The sequence below is a fragment of the Diplotaxodon limnothrissa genome, linkage group LG2, assembly GCF_057381915.1.
Source record: "Diplotaxodon limnothrissa isolate DT_005_m linkage group LG2, D_limnothrissa_male_GT1.1, whole genome shotgun sequence".
NCBI classification, from domain to species: Eukaryota; Metazoa; Chordata; class Actinopteri; order Cichliformes; family Cichlidae; genus Diplotaxodon; species Diplotaxodon limnothrissa.
In genome coordinates, this window is record NC_140597.1 from 40221489 (window position 1) to 40239256 (window position 17768).

At 39.9% G+C, this 17768-nt stretch overlaps 1 protein-coding gene across 1 annotated transcript; it reads left to right on the top strand.

The window, feature by feature from the left end:
* Positions 1-2422: 2422 nt before the first annotated feature.
* On the top strand, positions 2423-15154 carry gpc2 (glypican 2). The gene is made up of 11 exons (XM_085373685.1): positions 2423-2600; positions 4410-4568; positions 5615-5749; positions 9825-10000; positions 10101-10181; positions 10972-11137; positions 11839-11969; positions 12702-12848; positions 13660-13796; positions 14624-14796; positions 14877-15154. Exons 1-11 carry the CDS (start codon positions 2423-2425, stop codon positions 15152-15154), a joined length of 1761 nt encoding a protein of 586 aa, XP_085229811.1.
* The last annotated feature ends 2614 nt before the right edge of the window (positions 15155-17768 follow it).

Consider the following 17768-nt stretch of genomic DNA (forward strand, 5'->3'; position numbering starts at 1 on the left):
GTAATTTTCTGCCTTGGCTAACTTTTCTTCCTCCTAAACTGCGAACTGCCGAAAGCGCGCCGCTGTGGATTGTTACTAGAAGGTGATTGGTCCTGGCAGAAAATAACTCGATGTTCATTGGTCAATTCTTCTGCATGGTTGTCTAGTAGTATTGGCAATAAATGGTACCAGTTTAACATATCTCCGTGACTCGCAACCCTTTCACCTTGCAGCTAATTTACTCTTGTGTTCATATAGATAGTTTTCATTATGTATATTGTGTTCATAGGTTTCATGGTTGCATCCATAGCTTGTAGCACCCTGAGGTGGTTGACTGGTCCCTGCCCCGCCACCGCAGGATCCTCACCCCTCAGTTCCCAGTTGGTCCATTGTTCTGTGTTTGAAAGGCTGTGACCAGCGTCAAAACAGCCTGGGTGAAACACAACTTCTGGTCTTCACCTTCAAAATAAAATATTGATGTTCTCATGTAAATCACATGAGATTAATCTAAAGCAGGGATCTCAAACTTAAATGAGCTGTGGGCCACTGCTGGTACGGTCATTTCATTGGAGGGCCACTTTAGTGTACAAGTAGTACAAAAAACCCGAAAAACAAGAAAACACCTACAAATATTTGCAAAAACTTGTGTTTTGTTTGTTTTTTAAAATGTCAAATATTGTATAACCAGACAAAACTGCAAATGTGAACGGAATTTTCTTTTTCTTACTCTTAACTAACTGAAGCCTTTTATCGAACTACCAAATAAACAAATTGGTGCTCTCTTTCTGGCCAGACATGTACTGCTATATTTTGTTCGCATTTAACAAAATAAAAATGGAGACAAGTGTACACATTAGTTTTCTTTACAAATAACTCTCTCGCTGAACTGACACAGCCAATGATTACAAAACAATAATGCAGACTGTCATATAACTAATATTAGACCATGTGTACTGTTTCTCTGGGAAAAGGGATCCTCTTGTCCAACATATTAGGGCAATGTCCCACATGAACGGTGACTTATAGATGCATTCATAGTGGAATTCAAAGATGATCAACAGAACAGCCAGTGAAATAACAGTTAGTTAATAGCAGTTATTGCAATAGAAAATGTAAAAGCAGGAAAGTATAAAGACAAACTTTAGCTTCCATGTATGCTGATAAATCCTCTTTCAGCTGCTCCCTTTAGGGGTCACCACAGTGGATCATCTGCCTTCATCTGTCTCACCTTATTCCTAGGATCCTTCTCCATCACATCAATCATCTTCATGTCCTCTTCCACTAAATCCATGAATCTTCTCTGTGGCCTTCCTCCTGCCTGGCAGCTCAATCTTCAATATCCTTTGTCCAATATCCCTCCTTTGCACATGTAGCCTTGCCTCTCTAACTTTGTCTTCAAACTGTCCAACCTGAGCTGTCCCTCTCATGTACTTAGTTTAACCTTGTCCATTCTCATCACTTCGACTGAAAATCTTAGGATCTTAAAGCTGCTCCCTCCTATCTTTTTGTCAGCATTACCATTTCCAAACCATAAATCATAGCAGGACTCACTAATGTCTTATAAAAAAAATTCTTGGACCCTTGGTGCTGCCCTTCTGTCGCAAATCATCCCTGACTCCTCTCCACCTACTCCACCCCCTTTTCACTGTCCGTTGCTTGGATGGCTTGCCCCAGGTATTTAAACTCATCCACCATCTCTGCTCCTTGCAGCTCCACTGTTACACCTGTCTCCTGCTCATTCATTTACTCTTGTTTAACTTGAGGTAATTTTTAAAAAATCACTCATGCATACATCAGTTTTTGCACTATTGTGGCACTTCTACTTTAGTTATACTCTTTATCTATTGTAGACTACTATTTTCGCTGCTGCTGTAAAACAGTTTCCCTTGTGAAATGAATGAAAGTATGAATCAAAATTGGGACTCTTTCTTTCAAATGCTCAAAAATTGTAATAAAAACATGATTATACGGTTGTTGTTTTTGTTATGTCCTTACGTAGTCTTTCTGGCTGTCCCATCAACTACAAGCATCCCCTTTTATTTTGACAGCAGCCCTCCTTCCGGTATCACCCTGGTTACGTCCCGAGTGTTTGACGCAGTTTGCCTGTCAGATGATGCTGTGGGCCGGGAGCGCCTCTTTCACACTCCCATGTATTTACGTACAACAGCGGGTCTCCCAGGAAGGACAAATTAAATGAACACGGCCGATGGAAACGCAGGCCTGTCTGTGATGTAAAAGCCCGGCCCGGATGTTCATTGCACTTATTGGGGAAAAACTATGACTGTTTCAAACGACTGACGATTTGGGATCCCGTTACTCCTTACACTTTTGCGTGCATCCAAACCGGCCAGACATTCATTCATTTATAAGCTGCTGCAACCACAGTCTGGCTTTATCCTTTACTGGAGTCTGCTTTTTTTCCCCCCCAAGTCCTGCAGTGAGGATGGATACCAGGGTGTCTTTTCCCAGTCGTCGGCTGCTGGTACTTCTTTGCACGGCTGCTGCCCTTTTAGGGACCCGGAGCCCTTTGGCTGCAGCGGGGAGAAGCTGCTCGGACACCAGGCAGGTGTACTTGGAGAAGGGGTACAGCACAAGCACCGCTCCGCTGACTCAAATTTCTGGTAAGACGGTTCCTATACCGCAAAGCGGGAATAAATTAAAGCATACAGTTCTCGGGACCCACATAGGGCAGTCTGTAATGATATGATATAAAAATATATTAAAAAAAAAAATGTTATATGTGTATGTATATATATATATATATATATATATATATATATATATATATATATATATATATATATATATATAGGGAAGGTTTAATTGTAAATTTCAGGGTAGGGTGCAGTTATGTCGCAGCAGAAATGTAGGCGCATCAGCATGGGATAAAAATAACATAATGCACATTAAGGTCAGTGTAAACTCACTGCTCCGCACTGCAAGCATCTTTAAGGGAATATTGTAGCAGGAAATGCCCTATAAACACAAACGCAACAAATCTCTGTAGAAAAGTGATAAAGAAGTACAAGGTGGCTCCAAACTCACTAAACGCCCCAGAGAGCCGTTGTAGGATCACCACGGTGAGTTTTTACCCCCCAAGAGAAACAATGCAGTATGGTTTAAAACAAATTACACCCGCCCCCTCCTCCTCTCTGTGCGGTTTAAATTGGATGATTAAGGGGATGAGCAAATTGCCAACACCGGTGCAACAAAGAACCTCGCCCCTAATTAGTCTTTGCCTACTGGCTCACTGTTAAATCCCTGCATATACACCCATAGGCTCTGTTCACCGCTGATAATCTTATTTTGAGAATGAGAAGATTGGATGCGGATTACAAACACTTAGATTTTGAATAATTTGAAGTTGGTGATGGGGTAGAACAGAGGAGGGGGGTACAAGAAAGTGGATTTTAGATGTTAAATTGTTCAAAATAAAAATGTCTGATCATGTGAGGGTGCAAATGACAGAGTGAAGATGTAGCTTACTTCTTGGAGGTTTAGCTTTGCATGTAAATCAGTGAGCGGATGTGTCTGCTCCTCTCAGACACACATAGAGCTGCTTTTAAAAGTGATTGTGAATAAAATGTATGTTTGAAGTGTTTTTTCCCCCCTCCTTTTCTTTCACAGCAATTTAGCTTAGTGTGTGAGGCAACTGCAGAATAGATTTTATTTGGTGTGTGTGTGTGCATGTGTGTGTGTATGTTGGGCTATCACTGCCTGAGTCTTGGCTCACTGTCCCGTGGGCCAGGGGAGCAGATGGCTGGGAGAGTGAAGGATGAAGGGAGGCAGTTTAGCAATGGAAATAGAGGGATGAGAGAGGGCTAATAGTGAGAGACACAGGGAGAACAAAAGAGGCAGAGAGGAACATCGGCCAGGGTGGAGTTAGGAATCAGACTTTCGGCTCTATTAACAGGCGCAATATTCATGTCGGATGCAATATGATAGAAACAAAGAATTCAAGGCTTTTGCATATTTTGAGTACTCCTGTGTTATCCCCCCCCATCTCCCCCTCCTGTGTGTGGTTTGCATATATCATTACCTCAGACATATCAAAGACCCAACCTGGGCTGACAAAGAAAGACAGATTGAAGTTGAATAATTCATGCATGGAAATTAAATTTTTTCTACCACAGCGTTATCTTTAATAAGATTTCCCCACTGAATGGACTGACAAGTAGAGGAATTGACTTTCAAACTAAAAAAAAATCAGCTTTGACCTCCATAATGGAAATTGGCCTTGCACTTAATAATACATTTTAGTCATAAAAACAGCACAAAGTGCTTCACAAAACCAAGTGCATATATAAAGTAGAAGCATATAATTACATATAGTTAAAAAACCCCCAAGGGAATCAGATTTCTCACCATAGGTTTAACTGTGGGATCAATCCTTGCTTTCTCTTATGGCCTTTCTTTTATGTTTGTTCCAGGTGAGCACCTGCGGCTCTGTCCTCAGGACTACACTTGCTGCTCCAGTCAGATGGAGGAGACTCTGGCCCAGCAGAGTGAAAGGGACTTCCTCAAAGCAGTTTCAGACAACAGCCAGTTTCTCTTGACCACCTTTACCCAGAGACACCGCAGGTTTGACGGTGAGAGGCTGACACCTTAGTAGTTCTTGTGTTTGTAATGGGAACATTATTTGATTTGAAGCTGATTAAAAGCTAGTTATTACTTTTGATACCATAGTTTGTGAAAAAATGACCCTCCCCAAAATTAAACCAGTGAGTTTTAATTATAAAATGACCTTCCTAATTTAATTCAGATGATACTTCTGCGCTATTAAAATTACAGCTAAATGCTTGAAGCACAGCAAAGCAAATATATTAAAATGCTTGTTACTTATGTAATTTCAGCAACTGTGAGGCATTTTCATACAAGTGGCGACTCACAAGAGACTGATTATAAAACTAGATACAAATCAAGCAACCAGGGCCAAGCTATCCTGCATTTTAGTCTGTAACTTTTTTTTTTTTTGCTCTAAATAACATTTTCCATAATGCAGCTAAACACCATATTTAACTGGAGAAAATCCCAGTTGAGGCCTCCCATTAAAAATATATAACCTGCTTGTCTAAGCTGAATTAACTATGATTATGCTGCTATGATTTTGCCAGGGTTATACAGACATAGAAGTCTTTATGAAAAAAGGTTTCACTGGAATTGTAAGACTAGTTTATAATGACTTATAATCTATAAACTTGTATAAAGTTTTTGGAAAACCCAAATATTTTTATAGTGCTCTGTATCTGAGAGATTTTATCAGTCATTGTTTCAAATAATGCGTCTACAGCTGCAGGTTTGTAGCAGCCACAGTACAGAGCTGAATTTACACTTTCTCCTCCTACCTGCAGTAGACTGCTATCACCCTTCCTCACACTTTTATATAATATATAATGATGAGTCATGTAAAGACGCTTAAGGAGTGGGAGACTGCATATGAGTCTTAAAGATGGATTTTAAATAGAGTACATTTTGTTAAACCCATTTACCAGTGTGCAGGATCTGAGCTGTTAATCTTTCAGGGAAGGGAGGAGGGTGAGGGAGCGCCTACATAGAAACCTGGCCGAGATATTAGAGAAAAAGAGGGTGGGTGACCAGTTTGTAGCTAATCGCTGCTTTTTCTGTCTCTGCACAGAGTTCTTCAAAGAACTTATAGACCTTTCAGAGAAGTCTATGAACCAGATGTTTACCAAGACCTATGGCCTGCTCTTCACCCAGAACGCACACGTCTTCCAAGAGCTTTTCCTGGAGCTTCGCAGATATTATTCTGGTTGGTTTTAACACTCCTTTGTCCACCTTGACAGTCATAGAGATAATTAATGATTTTGGCAAAGATATGTCAGCTAGGTTGGATCAGAGACATTGTAAAATAATTCAATTCAGTTCAGTTCAATTCAGTTTTATTTATATAGCATTAAATCACAACAACAGTAGCTTTAAATTACTTTATACTGTAAGGCAAAGATCCTACAATAAAGAAAAAAGAGAAAGCCCCAGCAGTCATATGACCCCCTATGAGAAAATGCTTTGGTGACAGTGGGAAGGAAAAACTCCCTTTTAACAGGAAGATACCTTCAGCAGAACCAGGCTCAGGGAGGGGCGGGGCCATCTGCTGCGACCGGTTGGGGTAAGGGGAGGAAGACAGGACAGAGACATGCTGTGGAAGAGACCGAAACATTATGAATCACTAAAAATTTAACGCAGAGAGGTGTATAAACACATGCTAACAAAAAAAAAAGCGAGTGAAAAAGGCAACTGAAGAAGAAACACTTAATGCATCGTGTAAATCCCCCAGGAGCATATACTTATTGGAACATAACTAAAGGAGAATTTAGGGTCACCTTATCCAACCCTAACTATATGCTCTATCAAAAATGAAAATTTTAAGCCTAATCTTAAAAGTTTACTCTCATGACTCCAAACTGAAAGCTGGTTCCAAGGAAGAGAGGCATGAATATGCCCATTGAAGGGCATATCCTGGTCAAGAACTACTCAAAGATCCCTCACAGTCTTACTAGAGGTCAAGTTAATGCCATCCAGATTATCTGGTTAGATACCGTATTTGTAATGCTTTTAGGGCCGAGTACAATGGCCTCAGTTTTTATTGAATTTAAAAGTAGAAAATTAGAGGTAATCCAGGTCTTTATTTCTTTAAGACATTCCTACAGTTTAACTAATTAGTGTGTATTATCTGGTTTCATGAATAGATAAAGTTGGGTGTCATCTGCATAGCAGTGTAAATGTATGCTATGCCTTCTGATGATACTTCCTAAGGGAAGCATGTATAATGCAAACAGAATTAGTCCTGGCATAGAACTCTGTGGAACTTCATAATTAACCTCAGTGAATGAAGAGGACTCTCCATTTACATGAATAAATTTAAATGGTCAAATCGTGGCTTTTTAAGTAACAGTGTAAGAACTGCCAGATTAAAGGCCTGTGGTAAATACCTGATTTATAGAAATAGGTTGATCACATTTAAGATTAATGGTAGGAAAGAAAGAAAAAGAGTCTAAATAAATATCAATGGTACTGAAAGTAGCTGCACATAATGCTACTTCTGTGTGATGGTTATGACAAATTTTTTCTTTAATGGTTAAAATTTTATTTGTGATGCTTGCAACAACAGAGCTCTGTAGTACTCTTTCAGTGCTGAAAGAGAAACCTAGAGTTGTTCTTATTTTCTCTAATCACTAATTAATCCCTAATAAATCAGTGATAAAATGTTCTAGCTTGAAAGAGGGTTTTTCATAAAGCAGCAAACTAAGTTTCCAGGATAAATGATTATCTAAATTAGTGAGACATCATTTCCTCTTCAGCTTATGAGTTGTCTGCTTTAAGGTGCACATTTGAGAGTTATAGCAGGTGTCTGTCTTTTTCACAGGAGCTACATTATCCAGAGTCGTATGCAGTGAAGAAGTAAAATAATTAACAAGATAATCGACCTCTGTGGGAGTAGTGTTCTGGTAGCTGCTCTGCTCTGTGTTGGCACAAGGCATAGGAGAAGATGACAGTGGATGAATTATATCCTTTAACCTAGTTACAGTACTTTCATAAATACATTTATTGTGATAAAATCTATATACTACTGCTGTGTAATCCATTGTAAATTTAAATGCTATTAGGAAATAATCAGACAAAAGAGGGTTTGAAGGAAATGCTGATAAATGTTCAGTATAACGCTATATATCAGAAAAAGCTCTAGAGTGGGATTAAGGTGGTGGGTGGGATCTTTTACATTGTGAAAGAAGCCAACTGAGTCTAATAATACATTTAATATGGATGTTAAAATCACCCACAATATTTATTTTATCTGAGCTGAGCACTAAATCAGATAAAAAGTCTGAGAATTCAGACAGAAATTATAAATGATAACAAATATGACTGGTTTATGAGTTTTCCAGCACGGGTGGGCAAGGTGAAGCATCAGGCTTTGAAATGAATTAAAACTCTGTCTGAGTCTTTGGTTGATTAACAAGCTGGAGTGGAAGATTGCTGCCATTCATTACAAGTATCGTTATTACTAAAGGAGTCTGTGGAGTAACACTTTCCCTGGGAGCAGGAAAGTGCAGGAGGGACAGGTGAAAATGCCATGCTACTAGCTAGCTGGCTACAAGTTGAGCTAGCAAATCCCTAAAGAGACAGTGAATACTGTGAATGTAATTAGTGAGTGAATCAACAGAGAGTATGCTTTGGATAAAGCATGTGAAGATTACTCTATGAAAAAAGTTGTTACGTATACGTTTTTAATTAAATTGACAGAAAAACAACAGGAACAGGAAGTGATACATAATCAAAGAGAGAACAAACTGAGAGAAGGAGAATATCACAAATCAACTTTGTACATGGTTTTTAGCAAGTTCTACACATGCAGTTTTAAATTAAATTCAGATAATCCTTGAAAATAACTTCCCTAATAAGTGCACAGTAAGTGACCAAGTGCACAGGGTTGTCAGGCTTGCTGCTGAGTGGACTTTGGTTGGCTCTGCCATATAAAAGAAGGAGATTAGGGATATAATGATGGTTTACTGATCCAAAACACAAATGGCAATCACTAGCTTCCAATCCAAACAACATAGAGGGAAAAATCCACGTTCTATTCCACAGTGTTAAAACAGTAATTTAAGTAACCTGCCTGGCATATGTAGTCTACAGTGGGCTCCAGTACCACCACGAGGAAAGAATGACTGCAGGGAAATGTTTAAAAAGACTGATCTCTGTTTAAAGAGGTACAATAATTCCTTCCGACACTGACATTTATGTATAGTTCAGACAGTCCACGTCCATGTTGTGGTAAATCAGCAGTTATAGACAGCAATAAAAAAAGCATCATTGTCTTTTGAGGGGAACCGACATGCCAGGAAAAACTGGAGGAAAAAAGGAGAGCGAGAATTGGATTCCCACAGATGCCAGACCATTTCTATTTTTGTTCCGGATCGTTCTGTTTTTGGCTTCACAGCCGCTCACTGACTCCTCCATCTGCAGGCTGCTAAGTCAGCCTGTCCTTCTCTGCCAAACAGCATGTATGGCTAATTTAAGGCAGTATAGTAGACTACAGATTGGAGATTCACATGCTCATTCTGTAGAAACACTCAAGCAGACAAAACATTATGGATACTATCATGTTCTAAAGCAGAAAACATTTAGTGTTCAGATTTATGTTATCATTAAAAAAAAAGTGTTCATTTATCAACTGGATTAAGTTTTATTAAATTTTATAAATTTTATGTAGTTTTATAAATTTTTTTGATTACAATATTTTTAACCAAAGTGAGACATGCGACTTCGCTAGAGTGTTATTTAAAGAAGCAAGGACAGAGTTTGCTCTAAAATCTCCATCTTTCCCCCAAAACTGTTGTTTCTCAAATGCATCAAAAATTATTAAGTGAGATATTTAAAGCAATGTCAATCAGACTTCTCCATAGCTTGTACTGTGTGTTTAGCCAAGGAGAAAAACACTTTAGTAAAACAATCAGGTATTTATAAAAGTATTTTTCTGTACTTTCCTTCAAAAACCTTGGAATTTTAATGCACACACTTCAGCAGTTAGTCATTTGTATGCTGAATGCAAAATAAACAGCGCATATAAATATTGAGAATGTTTTTTTGTCCTTCTAGCTGTTCAAATATGGCCGCACTTACCAAACTAATTTATCTGATGGTTTTTATAGCTTAACATAGCTTTTATTGGAAGAAGATGAGAGAAATCTGTCTTTAAATACTCTCCAACAGCATTGTCGTGGTGAGATCCATTCTAACTGCAGTGACTCTTTTTCGAAGCATTTATCAGATAAGAAAAAAAACCATATTCTTATATAGTATAACTGTTACTCTATTGTTCACAGGGGGAAGTGTGAGTCTGGCAGAAGTTCTGTCAGATTTCTGGTCCAGACTTGTGGAGCGGGTCTTCTCTCTGGTAAACCCCCAGTATCAGTTCAGTGAGGACTACCTAGAGTGTGTCAGCAAGCACGCCGAACAGCTGCAACCATTTGGGGATGTCCCTCGCAAACTTCGTGTACAAGTGTGTATATAGTAAAATCTACAGAGCTCATATATACTGTACTTATATAGCAGGATGGCAAAGGGGGGCCCTAATCTGTTATCTTTGGTTTGACATTCAGGTGTCGAGGGCTTTCATAGCAGCCAGAGCGTTATCTCAAGGGCTTGCCACTGGTCGGGACATTGTCAACAAAGCAACAAAGGTGAGTGGCTCTTATTCAGCATCTCTTCATGCTTATCTTGAGTGGAATATTTAATACCAAGATGGCATTGATGATATTCTGCTGTCTAAAGCATACTGGCAAGCAATTATATGGTAAATGGATGTATTTATATAGCGCTTTTACTAGTCCCTAAGGACCCCAAGGCCCTTTACATATCCAGTCATCCACCCATACATTCACACACTGGTGATGACAGCTACATTGTAGCCACAGCCACCCTGGGGCGCACCGACAGAGGCGAGGCTGCCGGACACTGGCGCCACCGGGCCCTCTGACCACCACCAGTAGGCAACGGGTGAAGTGTCTTGCCCAAGGACACAACGACTGAGACCGTCGGAGCCGGGGCTCAAACCAGCAACCTTCCGATTACAAGGCGAACTCCCAACTCTTGAGCCACGATCGCCCCTGCGATCCTTTCATTATGTTCTTGTTTAAACGGCTAGTCACTCAAAAACACAATAGTTAGTCTAGACTTTATAGAGTAATCCTGTTTATTAGATTATCAGACATTTAATCTAAACTTTGAAGCAAAAACAAAATCATCTTGTTACCAGCAGGAAGTGAATCATTATCCAGACAAGTCCACACTAAACTGCTGGCCCTGTAGTGTGAACTGGTAACTGAGTAAATTCGTTTTTCTAAACATAACTTTGAAGTTCTTCAGCTGTGGTTGACTTTTGGAGCTGCAAATATGTAAAACCGCTTTGTTAAGTAATGGTCATTGTGTGTTTATGTATTTAATCCATTTTATTCTGTCCTTTGCTTTCAGTTAACTGCAGATTCAGAGTGTGTGCGTGGCCTGATGCGTCAGTGGTACTGCCCACTGTGTCGAGGTATGCCCTCCGTGCGCCCCTGCCGCTCATTGTGCCTTAACGTGATGAAGGGCTGCTTAGCCAATCAGGCTGACTTGGACACCGAATGGAACAATTTCATTGGTGGGTGATGGAGTATCTTTATATGTGATTTCATAGGTAGTGGATGGCACATTTTAAAAAGCTAAAGCTTTTGAAGAACCTGATTTTCAGCATCATTTTTAGATCTTTAAGCATAGGAGAGTCAGCGTCTAAGCACTTTGAATTATTCTCATCATAATTAAACCAGACATCCCAAAAAGTAGCATCCTTTCTTGTGCCCCTGTCACTCATTTACTTTCACGTCCTTTTCCCTAATGAGTTCCTCCTCCATTAATCATTCATGCCTCTCTGCTCCTTCACAATTGATCTGTCTTCCTGTGTTTCCTTTCTCCTTTCATCAAACCCATACATTCCCTCTATTTTTTCTTTTCATCTGGAGTGCTTCCTCTTACCTTTCATCGCTCCATCCATGCCTGCTGAACTCAAAACCATTTTACCCTCATGCAGCCTTTTGTCTGACCACCATTCTCCTCTCTTTTTCACGCTTTATATTGTGACAGCTTGCTTCTTTATTTTACTGAACACCCCTTAAAGAGATGTAAATCACACTCTTTTAGCTGGTTGGCCAGGGGGGAGATTCCAGACACACCACTGTCTTGACATTCATCAGGCTCTACAGAAGCCCACCTACACACAGTTTTTTTCTTCTTCTGTATATTACCTGAAAGTGAGAACTAAAGTCAAAGCAAACTTTATCACCCTACCATCTCTATGTTTTTCAGATGCTCTGTACCAGGTTTCAGAGAAGCTGGAGGGGCCTTTCAACATGGAGCTTGCAGCCGACTCTATCTCTGTAAAAGTGTCAGAGGCCATTATGCACATGCAGGAAAACAGTGTCAGCATCTCCAGCAAAGTAAGAAAGCACAGCAGACGATCAGTACATAAAAATGAAAACCAAATGAGCATTGTTATATTTTTTTATTGCTTTCCGAGAGTTTGGCAATTGTGAATCAATCGAGTGAAATGTTAACTGAACCTTTGAGAGGACATGCAAATGATCTTCTTCGATATTCAAGCAAAAGCTGTAATCTTAATTATTGTTTAATTTCATTTTTAATCTTTCTAATGAGACAGCATGCAGTAAAGATGAGAACATGATAGCCTCGGAGTATGATTAAAACATGGCAGACATCCCAGGAGTGAATCCTCCAGAGAGACACCCACGTCTTGTTAGAAACAGAGAAGCTCCTGGTTTGTGTTGGTAGTGCTTTAAGGAACAGACAGCTCTCTGCTTTACAATCCAGCTTTGTGCGACTGCACTCTAATAGAGCGTGACTGTTGAGGTTAGGGGGAGCTTTTTCAACATTGTTCAGTTACAACATTTTTGTCTGTAGACGTCATTGACTCTTTTCCCCAGAAATCAAAGGTCCCTGGTGTTTTTTTAAGCTTTAATTCAAAACTTACATCAAAGCTACCTTTTTTCTCTTAGAAGAAAGCACTGAGCCTTTTGCACTTATTCTTTAGGTGTTGTTAGAAGAAATTCTACGAAATCACATATTAGTTCGAGAATATACAGTTTTCTTGACACAACATAGAAGAATCTTCTTAATCTTAATCTTAAAACTGCTCTTGCTGTGTACCTCAGGTGTTCCAAGGCTGTGGAAACCCCAGGCCAGCTCCAGCAAGGTCCAAACGCTCGCCCAAAGAGTCCGGGGGCAACAGGAGGCCTTTCCGCACCTACACTCCTGAAGAGAAACCCACCACTGCTGCAGGCACCAACCTGGATCGATTGGTAAGGAGCAAACAGCACGGTGACGTGGTACCAGTAGGAATTCTTAATCTTGGGTTGCACTTACCTGTCAATAAAGGTAAAAAAAAAGAAAAGAAATCAGCTAAGGCCTAAAATTATTGTATTTCTGCTGTATTTGCCATTTGGTGCTTGCTAAGTACCATCCATTGGCCATTTAGTGCTTTTTCACTAAGAGAGACAAAGTGCTTACATTGAAACCAGATAAAACCCTTTGAAGTGGTTCGAGATGCTGATGAATGACTGTTTTTGGTGGGTTCATGATAAGTGCCACTTTTCACATGTTACAGTGAGCAATTTGGAACATTGTTGATACAGAAATAGATACTACTTGTTTTAATGGTGCACAATTTACCCTTTTGTGTTGAGCATTCTTTAAATATATCAGGAAAAAACTGTAAGAATGTCGCACATGTTTGCTCTGCACATGAATCTGATTCAGATCAAGAGGGGGAAAAAAAGGGAAAAAAACCCCCCAAAACACTAAAATAAGTCAGAGCGACTAATAACAGAGAGTCCTGTGGTTAGAACCCAGACAGAATTTCTGTGAATAGTGTGGTCTTGCAAGATAGAAATGCCTAAATAAAAAGAGCTTCAGATCAGAGCACAGACGAAGGGGGTATTAGATATTTATATCTGTTTATAAGACTGAAAAGAAATGTCGTTTAAGAGCTGACCCAGAAGCAAAGCTGTATTAGGTTTTTACCTTTACCCAGCATCAGCCCTGCAGCTTTCATACAAAGATACTTTAAAACCATGTCTGAGTCATAGCCAGTTTCCTTCCACCTCCACACAGGTTACCGAGCTGAAAGAGCGACTGCGGCCCATGCGGGGCTTCTGGGTGTCCCTCCCACACACCATCTGCAACGATGAGAAGATGGCTGCCGACGTCACTAATGAGGACCGCTGCTGGAACGGGCAGACCCGGGGGAGGTGAGCGAGATCAGAGCAAAAGGCTGCTGAGGGGAGGGTCTGTACAGGCGGAGGAGGAGGAGTGAGTGAGTGATGGTGCAGAGGTGGAAGGATGCAACAGATGGAACTGAGTTTATTTAATTATGCCACCGCCACTCACCCACATGTTCTCTACCTGGGTCTGCTTGTTCTGTGTACATACCAATGAATCAAGCTCATTTGAGAAGAAACACTAGTGAGTGTGTTACACAGAAAGAGGGGAACTGATTGTCCACCGTCATCAGTCAGCATTTTATATAAAAGCACATCCATCTTCAGTCACAAACCAGATGTGCTGGCTGTGCTATAATTATCTTGTATTATCACATATACAATAAGTGATAATAACTGTGAAATGTCCTTTGGGCATTCCAGATTGTAACTTTAAAAATATATATGGTGCAGCTAACTGTCTTATAAGCAAAAAGTGATACATGCATTATTAAAAATTCAATAAAGCTTGACATAAAACAAACCAATAGCTGCTGAAACATTGTGCTCTGTACCGAAAATGTCAGCCCAGTGGTCCAGGCAGCCACATGAAACCAGAGTCAGTGGGATTAATCCTCTGGGGACTGTTAGTGTCTGTACAAAATGTCACAGCAATCCATCAGATGATGACTGCTGAGATGTTTCTGTCTGGACTAAAGCAAAGGGACTGATTGGCCATAACCATCTCTAGAGCCTAGCCATTAAAGATTTGATTACAACGGGTATCACTGCACATAAACCTTTAGTGTTCTTAAGGAAATTAAATAGCAGAGAATAAGCTACTATGTATGTGAATGCCTCTTTGTGCGTATGCTCAGGTACCTGCCAGATGTGACAGGTGACGGTTTGGTGAGCCAGATCAATAACCCTGAGGTGGAAGTGGATATTGCACGTCCAGATGTGAGGACCAGGCAGCTGATCATGGAGCTGAGGGTGGTGACCAATAAACTGAGGCATGCTATGAGTGGACAGGACATGGACTTCATGGACAGTGAGTGTTCCTAAAATTTTGACTTGATATTCTTATATCTGCTCCATATTTCAGATGAAAATGTGCTTTTCCTGTTTCAGGTGAGGAAGGCAGTGGCTCAGGAGGTGGAGATCATGGCGAAAGGTACAATCATGACTGGCCAGGTTATGGGCCTTACTCTCCACCCTACACCAAACCCTCAAATAACCCCGCCTCCAACCCTGCAAAGCCGCCTCGAGGCCGAGACAGAAACGGGTCCAAGTGGAACAGAAACAACGGGCAGGGACGGGTTCGATCTGCAGCTGGTCTGCTCTCTTTCTCCCCGTTTTCTTTGTTGCCTCTGCCTTTTGTGGTCACTGCTGCCACCATGTGGAGATAGCTGGTTATTAAAGTGTGGAAGTGAGGGGAAAATTTCTGTCATGCTGGAGTCTAAAGCACATTATTAAGAAAATAATTGCCATTCCATTCGGTTACACCAGCATTAAACAACAGTAAAAACAGACTAATTCAGCAATAATCAAAAACCTGTTTACAGCACTGAATATTTTTCCTACTCCCCAAGCAACTAATGAGAAATAAAACACACTGATAATTAAAAACACAACTTAAAAATATCATCTTTTATTTTTTTAGTGTCATATTTGACTGATTGGCTTTAGATGCTGAACGGTGTGCAGTGCTGGGAGTCTTAAGGGGAACAAAGGAATAAACTTTTCAACATCAAATGAATTGGCAGGATGTGTGGGTGATGGCGGTGACCACTTGGTGGTCTGTGAGGTAGAGATTAGCCGTGCCCATAATTACTATGTAGTTTCAGTGAGCAGCTGATTTAACGTACATTTGTTTGCTGCTTCTCTCTTTAAATTAAGTTTCAGTACATTGGAGTTCAGTTTAGCTGTGGTTCGTTTAATTAATTTTTCCATCTTTTTAAAGCAGTAAGATAAAGTTTTTTAAATTAAAGCGCCATACTTTGGCTTGGAAACATTTGAAAAAGGCAAAAGTGTGACTCTTGAAACCAAACAATGGGCTGATTTTGAATGTAAAAGCTCAAACCAAGTTGGGTTGCTTATATCAGTGTAATGTATTGCTGTTTTTAATTTATTTGTAATATCATATTTTGTTTTATTATTATTTCAAGACAATGGCTGTGTGTTTTCTTCTAATGTAAGTTTGTCTTTCAAGTTCTCTGGTGGTGAAAAAAGGGAAAAATCAAGTTGTATTAATACTTTTTTGTAAACCAGTCATTTTAAAATATTATCCTATACATCAGAACACTTATTATCAGCTGTAGTTTTCTGGCTTCTTTACTTCTAAACAGAGAGGGGTAAAGAGCATCATGTGTGAGTGTGTGCGTATGTGTGCGTTTGCGTGATCGTTTTATAATGTTTGTTATATGTGCCGGTCTTGTTGAGAGGATGCTGGGACCTTTTTTAATAGTATGCTTTTGTACTTATTTTTCCTAAAAGCAACAAAAGTTGTTGAAAACAGTCGGTGAGCACGCTACGTATTGTAACGTTGGACTGAATGGTTTCAGAGAGAAAAATGATGTCAGAACTTAGATGATGGTTCTTAATTTTCATGTGCTGTTTTAATGAAGATAAAATCAAAGAGTTTTCTAGACAAAGCTTGTGAGGAGTTGTCATCAGGAAAGAGGAGAAGAAAAGATTAGTTTAACATTCTGGGAAGTGTGCTTAGCTTGCAAAGTGTAAAATGATAAGTTTAAGATTTAGAAAACAACAAAAAGACGGATTCAGCAGCTGATTAGTTTAAAACAAAGTAACTAGCTTGGATGAGAAAATCTATATACAAGGAATGGTTGAATTTGCAAATTAACATATTTTAACTTGTGGTAAATGGTAAATGGACTGGTTCTTATATAGCGCTTTTCCACTCTTCTGAGCACTCAAAGCGCTTTACACAACTTGTGCATTCACCCATTCGCACAAGCACAACTGACATTCACACAAATTCATACTCCGATGAATGCATCGGAGAGCAATTTCGGGTTAGTATCTTGCCCAAGGATATTTGGCATGCAGACTAGGGGAAGCCGGGAATCGAACCACCAACCTTCCGATCAGTAGATGACCTGCTCTACCACCTGAGCTACAGCCACCCTTGTGCAAAAATAATTGATCATTTTACACGGGTTACATACTGATTGTTTATTGGCATGAAGAAATTGACAGATCTGCTAATAAAAATGCAATCTTTGCCAAGAAATAGACCAACACACACTTACCAGCCACTTCATAAAGTATATCAGTTCAGTTGTTGATGGAAATATCTGCCTAGCTAGTCACGGCAGGCATGTAGACATGTTAAAGATGACCTGGTTAATTTCCACCTGCAGCAGACTGGGTAAGAATTAGTGTTTTAAGTGACTTTGAACATGGCATGGTTATTTATGTTAGATGGGCTGGTCTGAGTATTTCAGAAACTGCTGATTCACTGGGGATTTTCCCCACACAACCATCTCTAGGGTTTACAGAGAATGGTTTGGCAAAGAGAAAATATGCAGTGAGTGGCAGTTCCCTGGGACAAAATACGTTTTTGATGGCCTGAGGTCAGAGGAGAATGACCAGATGCATTCAATCTTGAATCAGATGGTCTATAGTAGCAGTAGACCACACTGAGTGCCACTCCTCTCAGCTAAAAATGGGGAACTGAAACTATGATTCATGTGGACTGACCAAAATTGGATAATAGAAAGATTGCCTGGTTTGATGATCAGATGAAGATGGTTTGGTCAGAATTTGGTGAAAACAAGAACATAGAGCACCTTTGGGATGTGGTGGAACAGGCGATTAGCATCATGTGTGTGCAGCTGACTAATCTGCAGCAACGGTGTGATGCTGTATTAAGAATTTATCCAAAACCTTCCTTAAACTATGTTGCAAATAATTAAGGTAGTTCTCAAGGTTCCCTGAAGTTGTAACCTATGAAGTGGCCAGTGAGTGTATAACCTCGGTATCAATTTGTACACTTTACTT